The sequence below is a fragment of the Fistularia commersonii genome, chromosome 8 (genome assembly GCF_037954325.1).
Source record: "Fistularia commersonii isolate RoL2024-O1a breed Wild chromosome 8, RoL_Fcom_v1.0, whole genome shotgun sequence".
Lineage (NCBI taxonomy): Eukaryota > Metazoa > Chordata > Actinopteri > Syngnathiformes > Fistulariidae > Fistularia > Fistularia commersonii.
Window position 1 is genome coordinate 12,068,453 of NC_141291.1, and position 27,836 is coordinate 12,096,288.

A 27,836-nucleotide genomic window follows, 5' to 3' on the forward strand; every position below is an offset into this window, starting at 1 on the left:
TGTTTCCCATCTGGAATTTAATTTTAGCTGACAATCCAACCAGACAAGACAGTATCTTGTCTTGTGAGCTCCAATGACACGTTCCACAAACAATACAGATTGAATGAAGCCTGCACAGGTGAGCCTTTTGGTCCTAAATAAACTGGATCATTACAATAATATTACCTGTGCTATTACTGGACGTGAGTAACAAGTCTTGCTCACTGGTTCACGGTGAGGTAGGCTCCTCTTCTGCCGCACCACCAAATATCCTAATGCAATGTTGAGACCTTAATGTCCCTCACACACTACATGTTAACCTGCACTGTATGAACAAAACTTTGGGAATGTGTTATTTTTTTAATTTTTAAATTTTAACATTGTAACAGCTTGATAATGTAAATAAAATGAAAACGTGACCAAATGTGATCTCGAGGGCACTATTTGGGTTCACACCAGGTGGCATTTGAGACAGATAACACACAACAGCAATGGTCTTTATTGTCAGGTTGACAAAATTAAGGTTAATTTGATACTGAATCACAGAAGATCTCTTATGTTGATGGTACAAGGTTTGCATATCTGTGCATGTTGCCTCCACAGTGAGGACTTCATTCATTATTTGAAGCTGGTTGTACATGGACAGAGTGATCACTCCACACTGGCTGCACGAATATACAGCAAATATATTGTTCACTGTTTATATACAAAACATTTCTCTTAAGCACAGGTGCAGAGACAGTAGAGGTCAACAGCCATGGAAGATTAAGATCAGCCTTGAACTCCATACAGTTCAAAAGTATTCTTGTTCAAGTTTTTTTAATCGAATGCTTCTACAGCAAACTAGAGGCAGTCCACTGAAGCCTTCAAAGTGACATAACTGTTGACTCTTAACCACAGAGTCGCTCAAGTCAGAGTGGCAGGTATATGGAGACTTTGGCAGTGATGGAATCTTACAGTGGGCTAAAAGCAGAGGACCTATGGAGGCTTTCCAAACTCTCACAATTCTTCATCTACAGCCCTTTCCCATCAGGTGGCGCTGAGGAAATGAGAGAGGGGATGTCACTTCAGATTATTGAAATTTCTTATCATTTCGAAGAAACTAATAGGTCCAAGATTGGGCAATGTTTGGTCTGTTCCATACATTTTAATCCCAGTTATTCTTATAAACTCCTAAAGGTTCTTGAGCTCATAATTAAATCATCATTTGGAGGCTTTAAGTGTAATATATATGAAAAGTTCTTAAAGTGCACAGATTTATGTCCTGATCAAGAATAATATGACAAAAATTGTCTGTTAAGACACTCAACTCTTGAGTGCTGCCTGATTTCCCAAAGTATAAATAAAGAAAATCTAGCTGGCTAGCTACACTTTTGGAAGAAACCACAAAAAACTAATGATCGTATAAAGTAATCACATTCCACAGTAAAACAATGCTTAAAAGCGAAAGTATATTCATCATGAATTTGTTGGTAGTCATAACAGATCCATCCTGCTCCCCGGCATTCTCATTTTTTCATTCTCATTCAAAGAAAAACAGTTGTTTAAAATCAACAAGCCTTGCTTCGACTCATTCCGCAGACAGGTAGGATTAGTGACTCTACACGTGAATCACAACTAACTACAGCATTATTGAGATGAATCCAAGCAGCATGTGCACATGTTGTGCATCTGCCATGAGAGAACCTCACTGTGCGCATGATCATGTTGTGAGAAGAAATCCCTCTTCCATTTTCCTTGTATAGTACTGTTGCCAACGGTTGGCTCCTCTGTGTAAGAATTAGAATTCAGTACATGATGCTGGTGTAAAGGAGGCTACATGATGAGGCTGGCATGGAGTGGGTATTAAATAAGCATCCCCAAGATGCTTCTTTGGTCTTAAGTAATTTGTGAAACTGTGGTTCTTGAGATTGAGTTGCATTCCTGCCTACACACCAAGATGGTGGACAGTGAGAATTCAAGCCCGACAGAAGCTGAATTTTTGGGGGTGCTTTTAAACTGTAGTATGCATGGAAGTATTGTATGTTCTAGAAAAATGTTCTATTAACTGCAATTGTGCGCGCGCTATCAGGAAAATGAATTGAAAGTAGCAAAAGTAAAAGTACTTGAGCAAAATGGAACATTTTAGAGAGATAAAGAAATTATTAAATGTGTTTATTATCTATTGCCTTTTTTACTTTCGAGCAACATCTTGAACTTTTTGTCGTGTTATTTGAAACACTTTTGAACTATAAAATATAACAAATTCATCTTATGCATGTATAAAATATAGATCTGACTTGTTTTCACGTTGGAAGGCATATAATACAGATGTATCCGTGAAAGACCCACATCTGCAGGTAAAAGTTAGGTCACTGTTACATCAGCCGGGCCATGGAAATAACTTGATCGAATTGATGAGTCACAATCTAAAAGTAGTACATGATGAATAACAGTAATAACAAAAAAAAATTGAAAAAAAGGGAAATTGAAATTCTAGAGCCTTTGAGGCAGAATGTTAAAAACAACGTTATCCTTAAGAGGTAAGGCTTTCTCATTGACATAAAATATTTTTTTTTTTTTTTTAAGTACCTTAAAAATAAGCTTTATGTCTTACTCTTTTCTTGGTAGAAGTGTGTTCTTGTCAATTAAGAACTGCAGTAGTTGTTTTGGAGATTTTAAATGGAGTGCAATGACAACAAATATTTGTTACGTCAGTGAAACGCTGGCCTGCGTTCTGTCAAAAGTGTCCTCAAAAAGAAGGCAATCGCCCCTCCTTTTTGTTCCTGTTCTCACTAAATCTCAGACCCCCCGACTTGGTCTTCCTTTGTTGGAGGCATTAACGGAAAACACAAGTTCAGTGACTGTTCAGAAAGACACTCAGTCAGCAGCGTGGGACTTATTTCAGCCGCATGGAGTGAAGCAAAAGCAGGCCAATCTGTGCATAAGACGAGGGGTGGAGGTGGGATCATTTACTTTTTGAATAAGTAATATCTACACAGAGATGGACTTCATGTTAGTAGATTTTCTGCGAGTCATTAATAGGGTTATGTGGGAAGTTCATTTTTAAACTCCATATTGGAGAGGTGTGAAAAGGTAGGGGAGGGAGCAGCCTGTTGCTACGGTAATGAAAGCTAGCTCGATGAATATTATTGCCACTGGGTATAAGAGATAACGCAGTCTTATCTACCTTAAACAAAGCTTTGACCTCTGAATTATAAACCAAGTCTTTACCCAAGGGGCAACAATTCATCGCACATGTTCCAGGCAGAGTCCGAATTTCTCGGCTCCCAGATGAGCAGCGGGGCTAGCAGGCCAGGCAGTTATCTTTTTGCTTTGTATTTAGACTTGCTGGCATCGCGTGGCTCTCTGCTGGGGTTGCTCCAGTCGTCTGCCTCTGGGCTGGTCTTGTAATGTCGCCATGCTGACTTGTTGAAGACGGGTAGACGTTCGAAAGACTCGCTGGACAGGGCCTTTGAGCAGACAGGCAAACACAAGCTGATCAGATCCTCCACTCAATGGGGGTGGAAATTCAGTGCTCTATTTATGCTCTGAAGTCCTTTTAGCATTCAGGAATACTTAATGAGGTCAAAGTAATCCCCTGCTCAATTCAGCTACAACTATGATACACCTTGATAAAAAAAAAATGTATACAGGTTAGAGGATTATGAACACACAAACGAAAAAAAAAAACAACTTTAAGTCACAATTAAAACTATATAGGACACGGTAAAGCATAGGCAAAACCGGTTTGCCATGATTTCAGAACAATTATCAGCTTTCTTGGATTTTTTTTACACACCGAGGTGCAAGGCAAGATATTTAGGGTGCGTAATATTTTGTTTTCATTTGTAATCTATTTTTAACGTGAGAGTAGATGATTACTGGGGATGGTTGAATCAGCCCAGCCAAGAAACTTGCAAATTTCTTTCACCCTCCCTTTCACCCCCAGTTTTCTTAAAATTATTGGTCTTTTGCTTTGCAAACATTAAATTAAATAAATTGTAAATTATCATCTGTGACAGAAACAAATGCTTGGGACTTGAAACATCGCAATATTCTTCGAGGTCCTTCTTTTACTTTTGGCTTTCCCCTTCAGGGGTCACAACAGCGAATCAACCTCCTCAATCTAATCCTATTTGCTGTGTCCTCTTCTCTCACACCAACTACCTTCATATCCTCTCTAACTATGCCCATAAATCTTCTCTTCGGTCTTCCTCTGGACCTCCTGCCCGACCGCACCAATCCTAGCATCCTCTTACAAATATACTTACCACGCCTCCTCTGTGCATGACCGAACCATCTCAGTCTGGCTTCTCTGGCCTTATCTCCAAAACATTCTACATGTGCTGTTTCTCTCATAAGACTCATTCCTGATCCTATCCATCCTCATCACTCCCAAAGAGAACCTCAACCTCTTCATCTCTGCTACAATCAGCTCTGCTTCCTGTAGTTCCGGCGTGGCACAGGAGGTAGAGCTATCATATCTGGAATTGAACATTCCTGGTTTGATTCCTGGCTCCTCCTAGTATGTCCAAGTGTTGTTGAGCAAGACACTGAACCCCTAGTTGCTCCCCTGACACTGGTGGACGGAAGCCTACTGCTCATGGTTCATCCATGATGGGTTAATTGCAGAAAATACATTTCCCCATGGCGGATAAATTATTAAATGGACTCTTTGGGAAATACAAGATAAGTATGAGCCCGTAAGTTTTTTCTTTAACTTTGAAAATATTAATAGTGACTGAGGTTTTGCAGCTGGCATTTAAAAAAAAAGCTTATGTGATAATGAGATAATGATATTGAAAAAAACACAGGTTATAAACATAGTGTGGCACAAAAATATATTTAAGTACTATAGTGAGTTGTAAATGAAGCATAATGGATGTGTTTTTGTCTGCTTTTAACAAATTGAGGGTCTTCCCATTTTACTCTCTATCCGTGCTCTTACATGAAGACTCATGGAGTAAAATTTATTCACAGCATGACCTGCCAGTAACTGCCTCACCTTCAAGTAGATGACAGCATCTGTGCCCACACCCTCCATTGAGTAGAGCTTCAGATCTCCCTGGAAGTACCGGGCGTAGAGTCTCGAAATGGGTAAACCGTAGCCAAAACCAGCCTGGGGGCAGGGCGGGGGGAGGTAGGGGGTGATTTTATAACTCCATTCTAACAAATGCAGGTTAAAAGGTCAAAGAGACAGATATCTGGGTGTGCCATGTGAGTACCAGTGGGACAGCCCCTGGCTCCAGGCTGGGCGTGGGGGCAGTGGAGTACATGTAGTTGAAGAGTCGATCTATCTTCCTCAGGGGAACGCCTCCCCCTCTGTCAGTTATCTGACAGAAGGCATTGGAAGAGAAAGAAAGTTTAAAACCACAGAATATTCTGTTATTTTATTTGTATTTGTGTGTGGCTTACCTTAATAGAGAGATCCTCTTTACCCAGTGTGACTTTCGCTTTCACAGGAGGTAATTCCTCTTTACTATTCTCATAAAGCTCCACGGTAGCTCTCATCGAATTCTGCAAACAACCGTGGAGGTATTCAATATCTTTGTATAATATTTGTTTCATTACAATTACAGCGTGCTGGACAAGAGGGCCCTCAGTGTCCCTGCTCACCTTGAATAGCTCAAAGAGCATGTGGAACAAATGAGAGGGGACATAAACCACCTGAATGGGCTTTTTGGGGGCTTTCACTGGAATGTGAAAAAGAAGAGAAAGTGACATAAGCACACAAACACCAGCACGTTATTTTTAAGTTAATGACCTGATGCGCAATGCAATCATTATACGTTTCTAAATCGAGGCAAGTACAGCTGTGCAATGAAGATTACACAGTGAATGTGAAGGCAGACGGATTAAAGCACAAAAGCTGAAGTTATCTTACTGTTAAACTCTTCAATCTTGAGTTTAGGGGCGGCCAAGTAGTACTTCTCGCACAACATTTTGGCTGTATCGTAGGCATCTGATGGACGGATCAAAGGCAGGATTAAAGTAGTTCATGAAGATTTCTGCAGCTGGTCACTTTTGTGGCCTCTGGTTACTAAGGGCACAACTCTGAATTCGCACTGCAAGAATTTTCTTAAACATTTCATCATGCAAATACGCAGCTCTCGAACTTTGCTGGGAAACGTGGTACTAAAAAAAGCAACCAAACCAAGTATCAAAAACGTGTAAACATTACATAGTGAACCTGATTGCCACCGCCACTGCACACATTTCATGTGAGTAAGAATGGCCACTATAAAGTTGAGAAGGAAATCCGCTGACTCACCACTGACAACTTCAGCCACGCTGCAGGTCGGATCAATACTACCTATGTGTTTAGGGTGAGCAGGGTTGGTGTCGTTGCCAAACAGCAGAGCTGGAGAGGCAGACAGAGCAGCAGACAGAAGGTCAGGTCTTTTCCAGTAACCAGTGAGTAACTCGCATGGGACAGGGAGCTTTTGATGGACTTACTGTGCTGATTGATGAGCATGCGAAAAGAGATGCGGTTGGTGTAGAAGCGGTCAAGGAAGTACTGGATATTGGTGCTGATGAAAGGGTCAAAGCCAAACTTCTCCTTGTACTCTATCACTCCCTGAGCCATTGTGGGCACTACATCATTGTGACGGTTACGGATCTCGATCAACAGCTCCAGGAAACTGAGAAGCGATACACAAAGACATGAATATTCCATTTCAGGACATTCACTGTGTGTAGTCTACGGTGAAATGCTATCTCTCGCTCACCAGAACTCAACAGTGCCCCCCCCCCCCCCCTCCACCAACCTTTTCTCTTTCCTGATATGGAAATAAAGATTATAAAGGGATTCTAAGTGTTTATTGTCATGGTAGCATCTTGAAAGGTGTTTCGATGTACAATGACATTCTTACGCTGTTATTCCCAGGTAATTTGGAGAAAGGTGATAAATAATAAGCATCTGAGTGTGTAATTTTGGTCGTTTCAATTCCATTAAAGACTGATATCCATAAAAGACATATAATAACGAATGCCATTTTAAGCTGACATACCAAGACAGCCTGTCTGAAGAAGAATCATAACCATAAAACATTTCATTTATTACTAAAGACAACAGCACAAGGCATTGAAGAAAATCATTACTGTATGTCAAAAATCTAATGAAAATTATATTTTGAATGAAAACCTGCCTTGCATATTCACAAGTCCAGAGTTCTATAATAAAATCAAGTGTAGTTGTTTTATTCAAGTGCCTCTCAGTTGTATTGAATGTATTAATGGCAGAGATGTGTCTTTCTGTACACACCTGTACTGAAATGTTGTTTAAAAGAGTCATTAAAAACTCAGGAAGAGCAGCGTCAGAACTTTACTATATCTATAGAGGATAAACACAAAGATTTCCCAATACATGTGTTCAGTGTGTCAAAAGATTTGTGCATATGCATGATGATTCTACAACACACATGCCTGGACCTAACCAGTTGAAAACAAGTTTATGAACAAATGGTGTCTTATTACAATGCTCTTCCCAAGTATGTTTCTTCTTTTTAAATAAATGAAAACGTGTGATTAAATGGTGATATAATTTAAATTCAGATTGCAAGGCCTTTGTCCAGAGTGTAGCGCATAACTTTACTGTTGCTTAGCTATTAATGCGTTACATCCTTCACTTCAGTAGGTTAACAATTACTACCCCTAGTTTCCGAAGCTTGTTGGCTTGATAATGGATGATTAAACTATTAAACTACTTTAGTGTCCTGTTGGATGGAAATTTATGAACAAGTAACTACCTTGAATAAAACCATGAATGGCTTATGCGTGAGAGCAAGAAAAACAAAGGCATACACGGAAGCACACAAACAAATCAAAATTATACTGTGTTATTATGCTATCAACAAGTTACATACTGGCCTTATAAAACAGCCCCAGTTACCATGATTTATGTATGATTATAAGTACATGTACTGGGATTTAAAAAAACAGAGAAAGTAACTTACACATGTAGGCAACATTATTACATTTCTATCAATTCAATCTTTCTAATACAACAAAGGGTGATTTTTTTTTTCTCCTTACCAATAACTAATGACAATTTTCAATTTTTTAATGAAAAAGCATCAACTGTGTATTCGAAACCTATCATTGTGTAAATAAGGATTTAAGTTAAAATGAGAATACATATATTTCTAAAGGCAGCAATATGTATCTTGTGACAAACTCTGGAATGGTAGGTGATTACAGTACAATTTCTCAGACATGAAATTATATATTGTAACTTTTTGGTGGTAAATTAATATTCACATGGGAGCCAGTGAAGCTGGTTCTCAGACAGTCCTGAGAGACCTACACATTGTCTGTTTCATTCTTTGATGCCATTGTTCATAACAGTGAGGTGAAAACACAGATCTGCAACTAACTATTCATTTTGAGGGAGTCAGTGAGGTCAAACTAGTTATTCACAAAATAAATAAATAAATGAGGAAAAGAACTTGATGGAACCACTCTCTTTCTGAGCTCATTCTTTTAAAACCATTCTGAAAAAAAAAAAACAACTTTGGAGGCCAACAAAATCTCAAATGCCCCATTCTGCTGCTCTTTAATTTGAAATGTACAGGACAATTGCTGGAAGTAGCGCCTTGAAAAATTTTGATTTCCCGCATGTGTTTACCAGCAAGACGATGTTGATAATCTCCTCTGCTGTGTTATAGTGTAAATACTCGGCTGTACCTTTGCAGTCAGAGGAGACTTATGCATACTAAGGGGATTAGCTACAAGGGAAGAAGGACTTGACATAAAGACACAAAGCCAGTGCGCAACATCTGGCTGCTTGAAAAAGCTCGTCTGACTAATTGTAGACCTATTGCCGGTCCACTGATGAATTATTAGCCATTGGAAGGAGCAACATTCAGTGTGCCACTCACTCGTTCAGGGTGTGAGGATCTTCTGGCTTTCTGTTCTCATAATCAAGCAGCTCCACGAAGCTCTGCATGTACCTGAGGAGGGAAACACAGGACAAAGGAAGCCTTTCACGCAGGTTTAACACCACTTTAAACCTTATCGCCTGAATGTCATAAAAAAAAGCCTCACCATTTCTGCACCAGTCGCACAGAGTGCTGGCTGAGCAGGTTATCAGGTAGCAGGTTGACTTCTCTCATGGTGTTTGCAAGACGCACCGGCAGTTCCTTGCGCAGGAACATGTATGATGTTTTTTCGCACGCATTGTCCCTGCCTGAGAGACAAATAACCCCATATTTGTCAAAAGGACATTTTCATAGCTTGTTTGAGTTTTCATTTGTAAAATTTCCTCAGATTAAGTGAGTCATGAGACCCATTAGGTAATACAAAAGAAAACAGAAATAAACCAGAAAGAAGCCATTTCAACTTTTGTTGTTTTGTTGTTGTCACTATGAGTTTTACATTTTGTATTTGTGTACCTCCATATTTAGGTATTTATGCTCTGTCAGCATGTGTATGAGTGTATTTATTTATGCATACATGAACTGAAGTGTTGTAAAAGTATGGAATGAATAAATAAAAATACATTTAAAAATACAGAAACAGTTTCTTGTCAAAAATATTAATCTTTATCTGTATATTGCACTGATTCTAACTCATTTATTCATTTAGTTAAACGTGTAGCATTTTTGTCCTTTATGATAATCTGTACCTCGTGCCACGTTCATGTTGAAAAAATACATATATCACATGGTAGCAATAGATTTAATGCAAAATTGTTCCAGTGACAACCTGAGAACTACCTTCTTCTATCCTCAAAAGTTTTATTTTGCTACCAAAAGACAAGAGTGAAACCAGTCAACGCTGCCAACAAGTCACCCACCATGGTCACTAAATTGGAGGAAAGTGGAGGAAAGCAGCTGCCTTGAATAAAAGATCCCAAACTGCTATTTGGCAGTAACAGTATTTACTGTCCACTGGTATTAGTGTGAACGGAATTTGCGGCACTAAACAAGGAAATCATGAATCTTATTAGCTCAGCAGAGTCACGCAGAGGTTATTAGAGGAAAGCTCAAATCTCTACACACATCCTTCTGAATATGTAAACATCCCTGACTTGAAAAATATGTCAAATATCCACAACATGTAAATATCAAACATGTTACATGTTACAAATAGCCACATAGAGGTGGAACAACCCTAAACAGAGATAACAACTTACTTCAGTGAAAGACAGTTCAGGAAAATTGCTTTTTTTCTCCTCAGCTTTCAAAAAAGATTGAGTCACTCAAAGTAGTATTTGCTGGTGTGCCCGATGTGTGAACCAAAGAGTCGAGCTTGAAAATTCTTTAACGGGACAAGGTATAAATGACAAGAATGACATTCCTAGGAACAGCCTTTGGTCTGGTTTGGCATGTGAACGAAGAGCCATGTGAAAGAACCAACCCACCTGGTTTCAATTCTTTGACTCACCCACTGTAAAATAAAATACCCAATAAAAATAATAATTGACTGCTGACAAACATGATGAGGAGCTGAAAAGTATCTGGCTGATACTGCAACTTTTCGGATTTCAAAGTAATTGTTTCATCAAGTTTCTGAGGAACGACTTGACGTCTTGTTTTACACAGAATGACCAGAGTTGGGTGCCATACCTTACTGATTTTGAGGGTAAAATTATGTGAGAATGAATTGAATTTTAACAGCAAAACTGAAACAGACTGGGCTGAAACGTGACACGCATGCAGCACCTTTTCCCCAATAAAAAACAGTTTCTGGGCAGCTGCTAATGACAGAACACATATTCCCAGGGACCATCTTGTTGATTTTTTATCTATTTATCTATACATATGTATATATATATATATATATGTTTTGTTTTGCACTGCTCCTCTTTTGTGATATCAACTCTGTTCCAAGAGGGACCCTGCCACAAGTTCTCAGTAGTTGTCATCCAAAACACAGCTGTACGATTGAATGACATGTCAGTATTTAATCAGGGACGGCTTAGGAAAAGCTTCGAGGGCGACGACATGCAATTAATAACAACTCAATTGCCATTGTGAAGACTCATGCCTGGCATGAATAATGATTCCTGAGATGCCATAAACACACACGGAACAAAATACTACTTTCACTGTTCATGTTCTGGAATACCTCTTCACAGCAGTTTGACTCTGCACCAATGTATGTTGCTTGATTGTTGTTGTTTTTCTTCAACACATTCAGATATGTGGAGTTTTCATCTGAACCTGCAGCTGCTCCTCCAGCATGCCTGCCACATGCTCACACAGTATATTAACAGAATGCGGCCATGCATATCTCTTTGGACCACCCCAAATCCAAGCGTCATGATAGATAGCTGCAAGTCTAATGTTTCATGGTAGCAAGCCTGGAGGTTCGTCTATTAATAACATAACAGGCAGTGAGCTCGTCTTGAGACGCATACATGGTGAGCAATGACAGAACAGGGTAACTCCACACACACACACACACACACACACACACACACACACACACACACACACACACACACACACACACACGATGACAGCTTTGACATGATACTTACCAAAGTCCAAGAACTGCTTGATGGAGAGCGGAGACGGTGAAAACCTGGAGTAGTACTCGATTTTGGGGTTAGTGTACTTCAGAAGAGACATGAAAATCCGCATCTTTAAAGTCTAATCCCGGTGCCTTGATGTGAAAATGAGGTTCAGAAAAAACAAGACCATTTCATCCCCGCTGTTGTTGTAGTTGTTGCCAACCACGGGCAGCGAGCGCATCGGTCCGAGGGCCGGAGGAGAGGACAGCGACGGACACGGAGAGACAAAAAGCAAGGAAGCGACTTATCCAGTTTACATGGCAGCGGAAAAAATAGTTTACGGTTATATGCTGGAAAGGGGGGCTTTCTGGAGCGACATTGTTGATCATTTAGCTCTCCGAAACGCATGTCAAGTGTTCTGACCTCACGATGACTTCCGTTTGAGCCTTTCAAAATAAATTACTAGAAAGCGAGGGAGCCTGACAAGCTAGCTAAAGATGATTATCTCCTGAAATCAGAAGAAATTATGTTTTGGACGTATGGCCAACAAAGAGTGTTTTGAATCCTCAAATACAACTGCGACCATTTTAAATGGGGAAAACCTCACAACGTACCTGGTGCGGTGTATTTTATTTTGAAGGTTTGGTATTGTAGTTCGCTTTCTATCCGTGTGCTTAACGCAAACCGACACACTTAGGCCCGGAAAGTCTCCGGTCAACCGCACTTGAAAGGAGAGGGGGGGCTGTGGGGGAGCCGATTACTCTATCGTGATTGGTCGAAGACTAGATGGGCGTGACCAAGCAGCTAGCTTGTTTCAGGAGGGGTATCAATCAGAGTGAGACGTATTTATCTGCAGTCATAGTAAGAAGGCTACTACATTGGCAACAACAATCACATAGCGTGTCAAATAACTAATTCAATCGCCCCCCCGCATGTTTTAATACGATGACTAATCAACTCCCAAACCGGTTATGTCGTTGAGATTGCGTGTTTGTGAAGAAAGTTGTTTTTAGCGCCCCCTGGTGGATCAAGATGGGGACGCGCTCACCGACAGAAAGCAGTTTTATTTCCACATATTGCACTGCAGAGTTTTCCCTTTATACATCTTTTTGGTGAAGCTCGTAAAAGTTTGATGAGGCAATAAATATACAGAAAAATGCCATTTTATTCGGAAATGTATTTCTAACATTACATAGATTGGGAAAACCTTCCAAGAAATGAAATGTATATTATTTATGCCAATATTTTTTACAGGGATTTCCTTTAGTGAATCTAATGACTCATAATGTATTATTTGTATTGACTCTCTGCAATTAACCCATCATGAATGAACCATGAGCAGTAGGCTGACATCAACCAGCGTCAGGGGAGCAATTAGGGTTCAGTGTCTTGCTCAACAACACTTGGACATACTAGGAGGAGCCAAGAATCAAACCAGGAATGTTCGATTCCAAATACGATTGCTCTACCTCCTGTACCAAGCAAATATATTTACAGTACTATACCATGATATGGTAAACTTGTTCTTTTGAATTTATTAATACATACTTTTATCAACAGAATTGTTCTCCAATGCAGCCTCGGGGGGGGGCACAGGCCGGTATCTCCCTGAGCCGATCTCAAGTTCGGATAAATGCAGAGGGTTACATCAGGAGGGGCATCCAATGTAAAACTTGGGCCAAAACCAAAAACATGCGAATGAAACCTAACAATCTCATAACGGATCAGTCGAGGCCCGAGTTAACAATGACTGCCATTGGTGCCGATAACTTACAGGGTACCAGTGGAAATTGGGCTTCTGTGGATCGAGGAAGGAGAGGAGGAAGGAGTGTTCAGAGAGAAAAGAGGAAAGGCAAAAGTCTGGGACTGAATGTAGGGACTTTGAATATTTGGACGATTACAGGAAAAGCTAGTGAGTTGGGTGACATGATGCAGAAAAGGACAGTGGATATACTGTGTGTCCAGGAGACCAGGTGGAAAGGTAGTAAGGCTAGAAGCTTAAGAGCAGATTTTAATTTTGTTCTATTACGGTACTGACAAGAAGAGAAATGGAGTGGGAGTCATCTTGAAGTTAGAATACTTTTAGTTTGTTAGGAATGTTCTGGAGGTGAAAAGCATGTCAGGTAGATTTATGAGTCTGAAACTGGAAACTAAAGGTGTGATGGTCAGTGTTGTTAGTGGCTATGACCCGCAGGTAGGATGTGAGTTTGAGGAGAAGGAGAAGTTCTGGAATGGGCTAGATGAAGTGATGCAGAATATCCCCAGAGATGAAATAGTGGTAATTGGTGCAGACTTCAGTGGAGTGAAGGCAATAGAGGTGATGAAAAAGTGATGGGCAGGTTTGGTATCTAGGATAGGAATGCAGAGGGACAGGTGATGGTAGACTTTGCAAAAAAGTTTGTAGGATGACTGCTGACAAGGAAGATCAAGACGACAAATGCGTCACAGAGGACAAAGTGGCGGAAGCTGAAAAGAGAGGAGTGTTGGATGGTTTTCAAGGAGGAGAATATCAGCCAGAATGAAAGGAAAGGTGTACATGACAGTGGTGAGACCAGTGATGTATGGTTTAGAAACAGTTACAATGAAACGACAGGAGGCAGAGCTGGAGGTTCTGTTTGGGAGTGACGGGGATGAATAGGATCAGGAATTAGTCCATCAGAGGGATAGCACATGTTGGGTGTTTCGGAGAGAAGGTAAGAAAAGCCAGACTGAGACAGTCAGGCCATGTACAGAGGAGTGATAGTGAATATATTTGTAGACGGATGCTGGAGTTGGAGCTGCCAGACAGGAGGTCTCAAGAAAGACCAAAGGAAAGATTTATGGACTTAGTGAGAGAGGATGTTTAGTTAGTTGTGTGAAAGAGGATACCGAGAATAGGGTTAGATGGAGAAGGTTGATTGGCCGTGGCGACCCAGATGGGAAAAGGCGAAAGGAAAAGAACAAGTTCAGAATTGTTCTCCATATTCATCAGCATAACAAGCATAGCCTGTCATCATTGCAAACAATGCAACAGCTGTTGTATTTTTGTAGTCCAATTTTCCATCCCATTGTCAGAGGATGCACCTACACACACCATGCAGTTTTCACTTAGGGAAGCGGCAGCTGAGGAGCTGAATGAGAAAACAAGACAAAATACATACAACATGTAATTGTATTGTCTCTGAAATTTAATCTGGAAAATACTTATGGAGCAAAAGCAGTCCAGCTATAATTCAGCCACCATAATGCAAGATAATCATCATTATCATTTATGCAATAACAGCTTATATGAAGACAAAGTATATAAATACTTGGCAAATTATTTGAATACATAATTCTCTGTAATTTCATAGAAAGTGACAGTTTTCAAGCTTGATCTATTATTACAAAATATCTTGAAATGAAAGTGTCATATAATATTGATTACAAGTAAAATTAAAAGCTGAAGTGATACACTTCCAGTTATGTTTTGCCATTACTCAGCTCGAGAGTATTCAGTCCGTTTAAAAAATACAAATATACTTGTTTGACTGATTGATAAAAGGCACACTTTATAGGATGCCATGACTTAAAATTGTCCTTGTTTCACAGAACTGCAGTCTGGATTTGGTAAAAAAATAAATAAAATAAAAAAAATAAAAGTCTCCTGCCCAAATGTGTGAGCATCTGAAAACCTGCTTTAGGTATTCTTATTTTTTTCTTATTTTTTTTATTTCATATTCTTTTCAGAACTATCTCCTGATCAGTTTGATGCAGTTATATAAAAAAAGACAAATCCATTGACACTCGCTGACACTTGTATACACTCATCTCACACAGATTCTTGCAATACAACCATTTTGGTGTGTTCCTCAGCTTCTTCCTCTTCATTTTGGGGTAAGGGGTCATACAGACGTCGATACAGTAAACGTGTTATCAACGTGATGATGAACATCTCTAGGATCAAAAGCTGCTGACTCATCACTGTGGAGACACATGAACAGAAGGTAAGAGTAAAATGGACTCAATCATAAATGGAAAATTTTTGGAACTGAGTCATGACGGATGGAGTATTGACTCACTGAATCCTCTGACTGCAGCAGAGAATGGCGGGGCGCAAGCGATGGTTCCCTTCAAAGCCAAGATATTGATGATAGCTGTCTGGAGCTGACTCAGGACGAGCACCAACTAGAAACACATGTCGAAACACACTTAGTCCAACAGTCGGAAGGACAGGAAGAAGACTTGTAAGTGTGGTCTTTTGGATTTTACCTGGTACATGGCATACTTGGGGATGATCTTTATCGTTCGCAAGGCAGTCCTGAGGTGCATGAACGTGATGGCGACAGGCCACAGGGCCGTAATTGTCAGAACACCTACAGAAACATTGATCCAAAGGGAAACACTGGTGGCAGTAACCTGAAATGGGGTCACGCAGGGACAATTTCAGACAAACGAAATGAAAACACGCGCCGGAAGATGCTTTAAAAATTTGGAACAGGCATCATCATCATTCCTGATTCAATTCTATAGTTCTCACTTGAAGTAGCTATGGGCTTGTCTTACCCGTCCAACAAATCAAACTGGCAATGGGGATAATAGTGAATAATATTAGTTCTTGCTTGATTCTTAACTATGCAAAGCACTTTCTATAAAAACCTTGCAAAGACACATGCATGCTGCAACCTGCATTAAAGTATCATTGCTCATGCATCAGTAACACAGTGTATCATTACTCCTTAATCAAACACAGTAGGTAAAAGGGATCACTGCAGTGAAACAGCTTTTGAGGTTTCTTTTGATTAATTTTGTTTTGATTCATATCATTGCCCTTATTGTTATCCTTATTTCAAACTTTAAAAAGCTTTATAAAGATTAATGTTGAAACACTGAAAAAATATTTTTAATTGCAGGAGAAATAAACCTTCGATTTCAATGTATTTGTGTGAATTCAAGCTTGAGGGCGAGTTACGTTTCATGGGCAGAGCGATGATACGGTGTATTAGTAATCAATGAGTACGAATGCTTTAATGCAAAAAAAGGCATCTCTCTGTTAGTCATTCACAGACTGTATTATGATTTTATAGGTCATCAAGGGACCATTTCACAATAAACAAACTCAGTGAAGCCTTGGCGAAACCCTAAAAGGGGACTTGTATTTACATTCTCATTCTAAGCTATATCCTTCTTTAATGTTGTTTCTGAAAGACGAGCAGCATGGCCTGAACAAAATTGAAATCAAAACCATGTTGCGCAGACATTTGATGGGAGGTGCAAATCTCCCTGGGGTGGGGATGGGTAGTCAGTTTGTGTGGAGGCTCAGAAAAAGGTTAAACAAGCACGCATTAATTGTTGCCTGTACTCAAAAGAAACATGAAGGATGCGATTTAGAAAAGACAAGATAAATAGATACATTTTCCTGTTTTCCTACTTGGAAGGTGAATAAAATTTAAAAGATCATTTGCTTTGCTTTGCTTTTCTAGGTGTTATCTGATTGTTTTTTAAAACAGGCTCCATCCTAATAATTATATCACTCTGTTCTAACAAGGAGATAAAGTGTTCTTATTACACTGTAATAAGGGAAAAGGATGCTAAATGTTGGGTGAGGCTTCTGTTACCTAAAAAGTCAGTCAAGTTGGCATGACCTTAGATAGGATGTTAAATAGAAAACAGCAATGTGAAAAGAATTGCACAATGGCAAAAAAGAGAGTCATAGGGGCATCTGGATTACATTAAACAAGCTTTTTCCTCTGGGCACCTTGTAAAAAAAAACTGGAGTGGTAGTTAAAGGAAGGTGTACTTTGAAAAGAACAATGCTTTGCAATGCATTGAAATTGCTTAAAAGGAATAGTTTTTTTCACTACTGCGCCAAATGGCACTGTTGGTACGAAAAGTATTCTGGTGCTACATATTCACAATCTGACCAACAAAATCATCATTAACTTTAAATGGTAAAAATGCTATTGTGGGTGTTTCATAATGAGGTGATGCCAATACAAAGGTATTTCATTCATCCCATAAATAAGATTCAAAGCCTACAAAATAATCGGCCAGTGCAATATTGGTGCAGCACTTAAAAGAAGGGAATGAGATTGCTAAAATTGTAAAATTGACACTGTATGGAATAATCTTTTTTAGATCAACAAAATAAGTTCCAAATATATATGTGTGTGTGTGTTTGTTCACTGTGTTCTTGTCACCGACTCACTTCGCCGATCTGAAAAGTTCCATTGGTCCAGAGAACAATGGAGACGATGGTGAAGACAATCTTCAGGACAGCGAATTGGAAAGAGCCCAGTTTGAGCAGGAAAAGACTGCGCCTGGACATGAAATAGAAGAAAAGTTTGAAATTAATTCCTGAAGGGGGCCTGGTTTAGGCAATAAAAGACTGCGGATGAAACAGATAAAAAGTTTAAAATTCTCAAAATTGCTTTAGTCTAGAAGATGTCTGTGACTGTGAAGACTGACCATGGAGGAATTCTTTGCATCTGACGATTGAAAGTTCTGATTGTTTTACATGAGTAATAACAACGATGGAGGGGAAAAGAGAATCTCTAATTTATCACACAGTGTTTTTTTGAAAGATTGCTTTTAAGGAGGCACTTTATAAAAATGTACCTCATGCCCCACCGGTATATGAGGAGAGGAAAGAGTAGAACTTCCCTCTGGACGGGTTGAAAGAGAAGCAGGTGAGTTGAATGGCCAGGAGAGGGTTTGAACTGCCTTCAGGAGACATAAGTGAGCCCCTGGGTCTGACTGCAATATGTATGTGCGGAGGGTGATGTAGTTTATGTAATCTTCAAATAAGAACATCTCAACCCTCTGTACTTTCCTAAGCTTCAGCTCACATGTGGCTGTGATTGTCAATAAAGTTACCCCGGATCTGCGTTCTGTTAGCACTGCCAGATGTCTAACACACAACAGCAGCATTTCAGGGATTGCTCAATATTAAAGGAACAGCGCACAGGAAAACTCAGTTGTTTTTTTTTTTGTTTTATTTTGATCGATACATGTTCCCCATTCAAAAGATCCCTAGTTATTGCATATCTAATTAAAAGAAGCGTCTGACAACAATTATTCAGGAACGCTGAAACATGTGACCAATTCGGACCTGTTGTTGACACCTGCTCATTTCACCACTGCTACTATTGAGGTTATCCATTATTTTCTGCTTCTATAGTTTAAAAGTGAAGGGCTAATCCTCCCCACAAGATTTTCATTCTTACTAATGACTTTTAATATCTCCATGCATTTGAATAGGTCGTACCGTGTGATGGCCACATGCGGCAGGCAGAGGCAGCAGCAGCAGCAGGGTCCTGTGCTAATTCTCAGCTTGTGCTTTCTTGCCCGCTGCAAGAACACCTCATCGCCGCCCACCTCTTCGATCATCATTATCAGGAACTTAAACACTACAATGGCAAAGTAGCTATAAAGGGAGGTGGGAGAAGATCGAGAGAGAGAGAGGGGGCACATTACAAAGACTGGAGGAAGAATGAAAGATGGCAGGAACAAATGGGATGCATCTCTCCAAACTACTGTGGTTAATAAGGGTTAGGTTTATTTTTATTATTCTGAACTGAGAGGCTCTAACAGCGAACAAACACAGTAAAGAAAGAGCTGAAAAAGAGTTGAGACTCACCAGGCGGAGGTCATGTCTGTAATCATCGTAGCTTTAGGGATCCACATCCCCAGACATGACATGGTGGCGATGACCTGAAAACAAGTGAGAAAGTGTGAACAATATTTGGCGTGAGAGAAGAGGGTTGAATAAAGGAAGTTGATTTGCTTTGGCGACATCTGAAGGAAGCAGCAGAAATAATAAGAAGAGTGTAAACAATCTTTCTTTGTTGCAATGCACTATTCTATGGCAGTAAATAAACTTCATTGGTGTGTGCGCACCAGCCAACACTCATTAATGTTGGATTTGAATAAACGCTCACAAGCAGAAAGTGTCAACAGCTGATTAACTAACAATGCTTTTACAACAATGGCCAGGTTTTGGTGCTGTTTATTAATTCCATTTTATGTATTGCTGTGCTAGAAGATGAAGAAATGGGTGGGACTTTTCATAAAGCCTAACTGGCTACATAAAAGCATTTGTTCTATTCCCATTTCTGAAATGTAGAATTTTATTTTTAAGAAATACAATCAGTATAACTAGATTGGGTTACAGTTGACAAGTTTGGAAAGGGAATAATCTGAGTATAGGTTGAATTGGGCTGGTTTTGTCAACATTTTGTTACATCTTTCATTTTACAGCCAAACTGTTCTTTTCAAGCCCACACATAATTAGCTGTAGGTACGTTTACGTTAATTCATCACTGATGCAGATTCTGGGGCTGGTTTAAACTAAAGGCTGAGGTGAAAATGTATACTCTTATTAGGTAACCCTGAGAATAATAGGTAAAGCGAGACAGGTCTAAAGACGTCTTCGGTAACATGCTCCTACTGGTTTGCACACAGCATCTGGTGCTGACGATGAGATAATCAACAACGATTGGCACATTCCGTAAAAAACAGACAATCACTCTGGCCAGGTTTTACACATTATTCAGCCTGTTTGCAAAGGAGATTTCGCCATTACTCGTCTTGTCTTGTCGAGTGTGAACTTTTTCCTTTTCCCTTGTATTTAATGTCAAGATCTAACATGAATAATGAACCTCCTCTTTATCAAACTCCTGCGAATGATGAGAGGCAGAGTGACATGCAACACTTAAAACTCATAATACATCATACAGCTTGTGCCGGGAAATGAAAGGGTGGGATTTAAAAACAAATTTCAGCTTGTATGGGGCAAATGTTTGCTCTTTGTCAATCAAAATTTTTTAAATTTATTTTCATCATTTTATATTTTTGCCATTTTAGCTTGATTTTCCAGCAATCCAAGCCTTCTTCTATGAAAACGGGAGGATTTCGGAAATCGGCCTGGAAATGGTAGTCTCCAAAACTGGAGTGAGGCACCGCGGCTCGAGAGAGATTGCCATTATTTCTCTTGGGTAATTGAGATAGATCAGTTCTTTTGTTTTGTCTTTTTTAACCCATCTATCATGGCTAAAAAAGCCAGTGTGTGACATCAGCAGGACACCTTGCCCTGAAATGAATTAAACATATAAGCGCTCTTAAATGCTCAGTGTGTTGCTCTTACCGGCGCCGCACCATTCACCCAGATGATGATGCTCTTCTTATTCGATGGAGCTTTTCTATAGATGTATATACACTCCTCTAGAAAGGTCAGCATGGCCACGGCTGCCATGAAGGTGAGCACTGTGTACAGGATGATGCCGAAGACATCCAACTCTGTGACCAGAATGGAAACAACAGCAAGTGATCATTTTTTTTTAAATTAGACCCATGCCTTTCCAGAGAAGCAGATGCAACACAGCCTTTGGAAGCTGAACCTCGACGCCATGTAAGGTTGCTGTTTTCCTGAGGTGATGATCCAAGTGTTATTTGAACCCCAACAAAGTCCTTGAGTGGTTTATTTGGAGGGCTGAATAACATGCAAGAAAAACAAAAACAAAGCGGCAGCCTGAGAGAAAAGATAGATAAACTAAAAGAAATACAAAGCAAAGAAAATAAAAAAGGCTTGAAATTAAGTTTGATTACCACAATGCAAAAATAAAAATTCAAAATTTGTTTGATTGTATTTGCAGCAACATGGTGCAGCAATGAGCATTCCCATCTCACAACAAGAAGGTCCCTGGTTCAAGGGGCCGTCCTGTGTGAAGTTTCCATTTTCTCCCCTTATCTATGTGGATTTCTGTCCAAAAGCATGTAGGATGCTCACTGGAGACCCTAAATTGCCCTGACAAATGAGGGAATGAATGGTTGTATGTCCCGTTCTGTGGCCCTGTGATCAACTGACCGCTTGAATGAATTAATATATTTGCTCTGAGGTGTGAAATTGTCAATGCAAAAAAAAAAAAAAAAAAAGCTTGAGGCAGAGAAGATATTCAGTGGTGATTAAGTTGGTTGAATCCTTATGTTAGTAGTTTTTTGAACTTTTCTTTGCACGTTTAAAACCCAAAGACACCTGAAAATTGCTTAAAGATGTAGGAATTTAGAGAGTAGACAAAGGTAGCACCATCCCCAATCTAAGTGCAGATGTTGGTTTTGCCTGTGAGGGAATATGTTCCAGGATGATTTCTAATACATTTAACGCTATTTAATCAAAGACAGCAATGCACGAAATCAGCCGCAGGCCGTTGCCATGGGAACGCATATGTTGCCAGAATTAAACAGCAGCTATATGCCGCAGCTGCAGTGTTATCCGGTTGGCAGAATAATTAGAAAACGCAATGAGATGTTAAAGGGAATTTTTTCCAAAAAAAAAACAGAAAAAAAAAAAAATACGCAAAGCCATCACAGATTGAGGAAGTGATGACAGTGAACTTTGATAAGACTGCCCAACAATGAGGAGGGTAACGCTCTTGTATGTCATTCAGCAGGAAAGCTGAATCATTTCCATAAAACACTATCTGAGGTTTTCATCAGCAGACAAGCAATAAGGACAAACAAAACAACTGCATCATGTCAGCATGTGCTTCACATTAAGAAAGATGCAAAACAAAGACCAAGAAAAGGAGGGATACAGCTCAGATCATTGGATATCATGACAATCAGTTTTAGTGGCCATCGGCATCATCTACACAGATCGGCAGAAGAGTAAGCGTTTCAATACAGATGGCATTGTCTTGCAGTCTCCACTTTATTGCATTTGTTTAGCTCAATTCTTTATTATTTGTAGTGGAATAACTTTAAAAGTCCTGATTCTAATGATACATTTTCCCTAAAAAGCTTGAAATATTTACCCCCTCCTGTGTTTCTCCCCCCCTTTTTCACTGGATTGAATCCAGAAAAGCATAGGGAGAGTCAAGTCACATCATTTTTATTTCCATCATTAACCAATTTATATAAGTTATATGTATTGATAAGAATAATAAGAATAACTTTATTTACCCTGAAGGAAATTGTTGTGCCAGAGTTTCAAGTGAAACAAAACAATAATAAATAATAGTAGGAAATTGTATAAACTTTTATTATAAAATTGTATAAAATTGTATAAATTGATGCATCCTTACGTAGCTTTGCTGAACAATACTGGTAATTAAAAACACAGGAAAGCTGGTTCTACCAAGCTGGAAGACGACTTGTTTAAACACTATACAAAGCAAATAAGACGGATGAAAACATGTTTTGGATTTGCAATCAATTAGTAATTTATCAACAATCACAGGAATTCAGTGTAATTTAGCCATCTCCTTGAACCACACGTGCACAACATGTGGTTTTGTTGGACAAATGAGGCGGAACATTTTAAATCTCTCGATTCTTTGGAAGTAACTGCCCCTGATGGAAACTATGAAACTGTGTTTACGCATCGAGTCTTGACCAACTGGAAAAAAATCCTTACTGAAATAAACAATGTTAAGTAATTTCCGCTTCTATTAATTCTCAATGCATATAATTGTCTTACTGTGATATTTTGTCAGTTTGTAAGTACATTACGAGACAAGGGCCCCCAAATCCATGCAAAGTTTAGTATCAGTATTAGAAGTATTTGATGACGAATTCATGGCTCAAGAAATAACTTGGGCAAAATTATGGTCTCCAATTATGGCATGTTTCAGAGGAAACCGGAGAAAACCCTCGCAAACACTAGAGCATGCAAACTCTACATAGCAAGCTTCCAGTAAGAATGGAACTGGACACCTTCTTGCTGTGAAGCTGAAAATACACAACCGTGCGGTCATAACTGTAACATTTCAGTGAAATCTGAAAAGGCAGCAACCTGATGCATCAGACGGTTTAAAAGAACTGTTTGCCAAAGAGCCCACGAAAATACAGTAACTTCAAGAGGGGGGGTCAGTTTAAAAGAAATGCTCTTCAAGAGTTAGGATGAACTATGGACAGACAGACAGACAGACAGATAGACAGACAGACAGATAGACAGATAGACAGATAGACAGATAGACAGATAGACAGATAGACAGATAGATAGACAGATAGATAGACAGATAGATAGATAGATAGTGCTCCCGCTTAAAAAGATGAGACAGGCCTGTAATTTTCATCATAGGTACACTTCAACTATGAGAGACAGAATGCAAAAAAAAAAAAAACAACCAGAAAATCACATTGTCTGATTTTTAAAGAATTTATTTGCAAATGAGGGTGGAAAGTAAGTATTTGGTCACCTACAAACAAGCAAGATTTCGGGCTATCACAGACCTGTAACTTCTTTTTTAAGAGGCTCCTTAGTTCTCCATACATTACCTGTATTATACTATATATTATCATAACTGGTTATCAGAATAAAAGACACCTGTCCACAACCTCAAACAGTCACACCCCAAACTCCACTAAGTCCAAGACCAAAGAGTAGTCAAAGGACACCAGAAACAAAAATGTAGACTTGCACCAAGCTGGGAAGACTGAATCTGCAATAGGTAAGCAGCTTGGTGTGAAGAAATCAACTGTGGGAGCAATTATTAGAAAATGGAAGACATACCAGATCACTGACAATGTCCCTTGATCTGGGGCTCCAAGTAAGATCTCACCCTGTGGGGTCAAAATGACCACAACAACGGTGAGCAAATCCCAGAACCATACAGGGGGACCTCATGAATGACCTGCAGAGAGCTGGGACCAAAGTAACAAAGGCTGCCATCAGTAACACACTACGCCGCCAGGGACTCAAATCCTGCAGCGCCAGACGTGTCCTCCTACTTAAACCAGTAAATGTCCAGACCTGAAGTTTGCTAGAGAGCATTTGGATAATCCAGAAGAGGATTGGGAGAATGTCCTTTGGTCAGATGAATCCAAAATAGAACTCAACTTGTTGTGTTTGGAGGAGAAAGAATGCCGGGTTGCATCCGAATAACACCGTCGCTACTGAGAAGCATGGCGGTGGAAACATCACGCTTCGGGGCTGTTTTTCTGCAAAGGGACCAGGACAACTGATCCGTGGAAAAGGAAGAATGAACGGGGCCATGTATCGTGAGACTTTGAATGAAGACCTCCTTCCATCAACAAGGGCAGTGAAGATGAATTGTGCAACGAAGCAACGAAGGAGTGGAGCGGCAAGTCTCCAGATCTCAGCCCCAAAGAAAATCTTTGGAGGGAATTGAAAATCCATGTTGCTGAGCGACAACCCCAGTTGGTTATTGCCATTCAAACTGACCTGATGGGCAGCCATTGGCCAATTTTCAAATAAAGTGACACATTTACAGGTCAGAGATTCTTTTGGAATCTCTGTGCTGTTCAAATGGCAATGCTTTGGTGAAAATTGAGTATACAGTTATAAAACTTGAGTGTGCAAACATATCACCATATTTGAGAGAGAGAAAATGGAATTGAAATGAAAAGAGTCATGGGATTGTCCCCAGTCAGTGTGACATTTTCCTGTATGCAAAAAGAAATAGACAGCTCGGCTGTTTGGCCAAAAACAACAAATTATCAAGAAGGGCCTCAAATTCCAAATTCAATTTTATTTTCATTTTGAAAAACTGACACCAAATGTTGCTAGACTTAATTATGGAATAATGAATGTTAAATGAATAAATGATCGCCAAATACATTAGTTCTCTTTCCTAATTCCATTCCCTTTTTGGGGCCTAAAACAAATAAGCACAAAAGATAAGAGGCGCTCACTACAGGTGAAAAAAAATAAAATAAACAAGTTTGAAAGGGAATGAAAGTCTACTATTTTAGCTGTACTTTCAAGTGAGTGCAGTAACAGTGATTTACAAATTAGGATTCATGTCACCGAGCGATAGTTTAAGTGCATTAACCTTGGATTTCCTCTCTAAATCCCTGCCGATGACAATGATGACACTTGTGGGAATCAAAGTACAACTAACCCAAATCCACTACCAAGCCTTCATGCAAACATACAATAATTCAAGTCAACGTGAAAAAGATTAGACACTGCAGAGAGAGTCTGAACATGTAGGCACAACGACTACCGATATTTTATTTTACTTGCATTTACTTGTCTGGTGTCACCACATGATCTGAGTAAACTCCAACTCTTGCTCAATATCCTGAGCACAATGGACAAATATGAATGGCCAGAAACAAATAAAGTATATTTATTAAAAACATACATCAGGTATTCATATGTGGACTACACAAATCAGGAGGAATAGCCACTTTGTTCCAATAAGGCAGATTTTCTTTAAAAGTTTTGTCTCTCAAGATGCTTATTTAAGCTGTACAAGATCATGATGGGATGAACACCTCCCCTATCGCTCGATCGGCCTCTTCCACCTTACTCCAAACTATAATTTGGCAATATTAGCAATGGTTTGTCTGTCTGACAAAGGCTTATCGTAGATTGGAATTATAAAACTTCTTTCTTTTTCAAGCAGTGTAATCGCAAAGTACATCTGATAGTTTATGTGAGCTCACGAAAGCACTTCAACACCATATCACAATATTTTGAATATACTTCATTTCTGAGTGCATTGTAAGTAATTGGGCAGGATATGTGGTGAAAACATTTCAATATTGTATGTGTGAGAAAGGAAAATTATTTTTAATATTTCTGCTTTGTTAAAACATCACATACCCGCCACTGATGGAATAAGTAATAAATCAGGCTGTTTAAAAAGGACAAATTGATTTGTTAAATTTTACAACCATTGTTTACACTACATTTTACCAGAACCCCCACCTCCTCCTTCCTCCATCTATAGTGAAACAACTAATTCAAACCAGAGATGTGACCCATAAAAGGTCTTTCCGAAAAGACTGATCCTGAAAAGAAAGAAAGAAACATCATCCCTCCCCCAGCCCCACAGAACCAACAAGTTGACGAACAGAGCAATAACTAAACTTTATTTGACACACATAGAAAAAAAAAATTGCCCTGTCAGCATACATACCATATATCAAGGTATATGCATGAGAGTGTGTGCTTGTGTCTATGTATGTGCGTGTTTATGTACTCACGGCGGATGATGTCCATGGCAAAGGGAGCTGGGTCAGTGCACCGCACATCGACAGTGGTGCCTGTTATGTTCATACCGGCTGCTCTCTGGGGGTCTGCACCCGGTCACAGTTGCAGTAAGCTGCCTGCTTGCACCAACTAACGCCCCTCTGCAAGAAGAATCCGATTACTGAGTTTCTGCAGGGATCTGAAACTCTTGGTCTCCCCTGGACTCCCTGGTCCCGCCTCCTCCTCCTCCTCCTCCTCCTCCCCCAGACATCCACCTCCTCACCAGCTGAATGGAAGGAGAAATCAGAGTCAATTGTTGAAACATCAAAAAAAAAAAAAAAGGGGTCAGGAGGAAAATCTATTTTTCAGATTGTCATTCTGTTTTCACTAGAAAGATTTCCTCACCTTTTCACATTTACAAAACAGTTGGATTTATTGATAATTAAATGACACATCATGTTGCTCATATTTCCTGAAAAGACTTTTATCTTGTGCTGAAACAAGACAGTTCTGACACTTCTTCTTTTCTTTCCTTTCTTTTTATTCCATGTGAATTTTACTGCACATGTGAATCAGGATCAACCTGTAAACAAGAACCTTCACCTCTATGTATTTCATTAAAGAAGAGATGAATAAAGCAAACACTAAAGAAAGATTCTCTTCTTTTGAACTCAGGTCAAACTGTACCTCTTGGATGATTAAGAGTAAATCACTGGGTAGGGCACGTTTTTTAAGTGTATTTCAACCACAAGTATTTTACCGGACTACTCAGACTAAGTCGGAATACCAATCTTACTATCATCACTTCCTGAAAGTGGAATGCTGATTACGATCCAACGTGCACATCCTGAAACTGAAACAAAAAAAGTTTAGCTTCGGACTTTGTCTCATGGAAACTACATCTATGTTTGTATCTGTATTTTCTCATTTTCTTTCGCGTTTTTAAGCATTAAAACAGCAATCGGTGGAGAATCACAGATGGGTTTGTTGCAGAGTTACAGGACTGCTGTCTGATGCCAGAGAAGGAGCCCGGCTTTCACATCACATGTGCATCCCTGCCCCTGTTTCCATAGAGACGTGTGCATGGGGTAATGTCATGTGAGGCACTTGCTGCAAAAGTTTTTGTACGTTTGGCTCAATTCGACACAGAGGAGGCTTTATTGTGGCTAAAAGCTGGTGACACCGAATGAATGATGTTCAAACTGCATCTCAGCAGACGCACCATCCGCTCCCCTGGGTGGATCAGTTGGAATATCATGTCCATTTCTGAGAAGCTTTACTTATTTTTTAATTTGGTATATGAACATCACCCCTGTTATCATTAACCTCTTGAACCTTATCTAGAATCATCCCTTTTCATAGCCTGAAGATGAATTTGAATGCTTTCTCGTTGCCTTGAACTGAATGCACCCCCACAAGCAACATTATTCAGAGTAGGACGATTCATAGCAGAATCCATATGTTCTTTCCCGTGACTTCTTGCTATTTTAATGAAAAGACCAACAAATACTTGAGGGA

General features: G+C 39.6%; 2 protein-coding genes and 1 long non-coding RNA gene across 6 annotated transcripts; 1 reads left to right on the forward strand and 2 right to left on the reverse strand.

Moving 5' to 3' along the window:
* Positions 1-455: 455 nt before the first annotated feature.
* On the reverse strand, positions 456-11,832 carry pdk3a (pyruvate dehydrogenase kinase, isozyme 3a). Of its 3 annotated transcripts, none has more exons than XR_015106527.1 (12): positions 11,447-11,832; positions 9,007-9,148; positions 8,841-8,912; positions 6,418-6,602; positions 6,233-6,322; positions 5,846-5,923; positions 5,578-5,654; positions 5,377-5,478; positions 5,187-5,294; positions 4,967-5,080; positions 3,193-3,431; positions 456-1,018 (listed from the first exon to the last, which is right to left on the reverse strand). XR_015106527.1 is itself a non-coding variant. In XM_086151202.1 (12 exons), the coding sequence occupies exons 1-12, from the start codon at positions 11,547-11,549 to the stop codon at positions 993-995; spliced, it is 1,218 nt and encodes a 405-aa protein (XP_086007328.1). In that variant the 5' UTR covers positions 11,550-11,832; the 3' UTR covers positions 456-992. The 3 variants fall into 3 exon arrangements, 2 of the variants coding, with proteins under 2 accessions (XP_086007328.1, XP_086007327.1); XM_086151202.1 differs by having other exon boundaries at positions 3,311-3,431; XM_086151201.1 differs by having other exon boundaries at positions 456-3,431.
* LOC147231970 (uncharacterized) lies at positions 11,305-19,099 on the forward strand. Of its 2 annotated transcripts, none has more exons than XR_015106529.1 (4): positions 11,305-11,326; positions 15,291-15,384; positions 15,478-15,624; positions 18,638-19,099. It is a non-coding gene; the product is annotated as an uncharacterized LOC147231970 (long non-coding RNA). The 2 variants fall into 2 exon arrangements; XR_015106528.1 differs by lacking the exon at positions 18,638-19,099 and adding an exon at positions 17,603-18,573.
* slc51a (solute carrier family 51 member A) lies at positions 12,518-26,473 on the reverse strand. The gene is made up of 8 exons (XM_086151205.1): positions 26,333-26,473; positions 20,523-20,674; positions 19,017-19,090; positions 18,645-18,803; positions 17,586-17,697; positions 15,650-15,796; positions 15,460-15,565; positions 12,518-15,361 (listed from the first exon to the last, which is right to left on the reverse strand). Exons 1-8 carry the CDS (start codon positions 26,403-26,405, stop codon positions 15,210-15,212), a joined length of 975 nt encoding a protein of 324 aa, XP_086007331.1. The 5' UTR covers positions 26,406-26,473; the 3' UTR covers positions 12,518-15,209.
* Between the last annotated feature and the right edge of the window lie 1,363 nt (positions 26,474-27,836).